Consider the following 776-nt stretch of genomic DNA (forward strand, 5'->3'; position numbering starts at 1 on the left):
CACACACACACACACACACACACACACACACACACACACACACACACACACACACACACACACACACACACACACACACACACACACACACACACACACACACACACACACATATATATATATATAAGGAGTCCGAAGTATCATCTCTGTGGATTGGATGACAATCGTATATGCACCTATAGGTATCAGTTGTAGGCGTGCAAATTTGGGTTTGTCAAGCGAAGCTACCTGTAGACTTTTCCACTAAGTAGATATTTACACAGAAAGTTCTGCCGTCAACTACACGCACGCATTCACACCCCTTGAGACCAACGATCTTACACACGAGTACGGGTTGTACGGTTGTAGGGTTTTAACATACACCTAAGCATCTCGTCACACCATATGTATGCAGACCTTCTTCAACTATCTGGACCAAAGTGGCGGGTTCTTCTATGAGCGTTGGGGAGATGCGGTGATTCATTCGTTGGGTGTGGGTCTGTTTGCGGACAAGTCGAAGGTGCGATGGATGGAGGAGATAGGCTACTCACATAACCCGTTTACCTACTGTCCTCTGCGCGCCGAGACAGCTCAAAAGTATGCCTTAGATATGTATACGTGTATATGTGTAGGTATCATTGTAGGAATTATGTGGGTCTATAGTAATAGTATGCTATGAATAGTATATACACAGATGTATACACACAAACACACATCCATGCCCACACCAACACAAACACACATCCATGCCCACACCAACACAAACACACACACACATACATGCACACTCTTAATAT

General features: G+C 44.5%; 1 protein-coding gene across 1 annotated transcript; it reads left to right on the top strand.

Moving 5' to 3' along the window:
- Positions 1-388: 388 nt before the first annotated feature.
- Positions 389-576, top strand: SARC_17757 (hypothetical protein; the record flags this gene model as incomplete). Its single annotated transcript, XM_014288156.1, has 1 exon — positions 389-576. A coding segment is annotated over one exon (188 nt), but the record flags the coding sequence as incomplete, so codon positions are not given.
- Positions 577-776: the final 200 nt, after the last annotated feature.

Source organism: Sphaeroforma arctica (assembly GCF_001186125.1).
Source record: "Sphaeroforma arctica JP610 unplaced genomic scaffold supercont1.11955, whole genome shotgun sequence".
Taxonomy (NCBI): Eukaryota; class Ichthyosporea; order Ichthyophonida; genus Sphaeroforma; species Sphaeroforma arctica.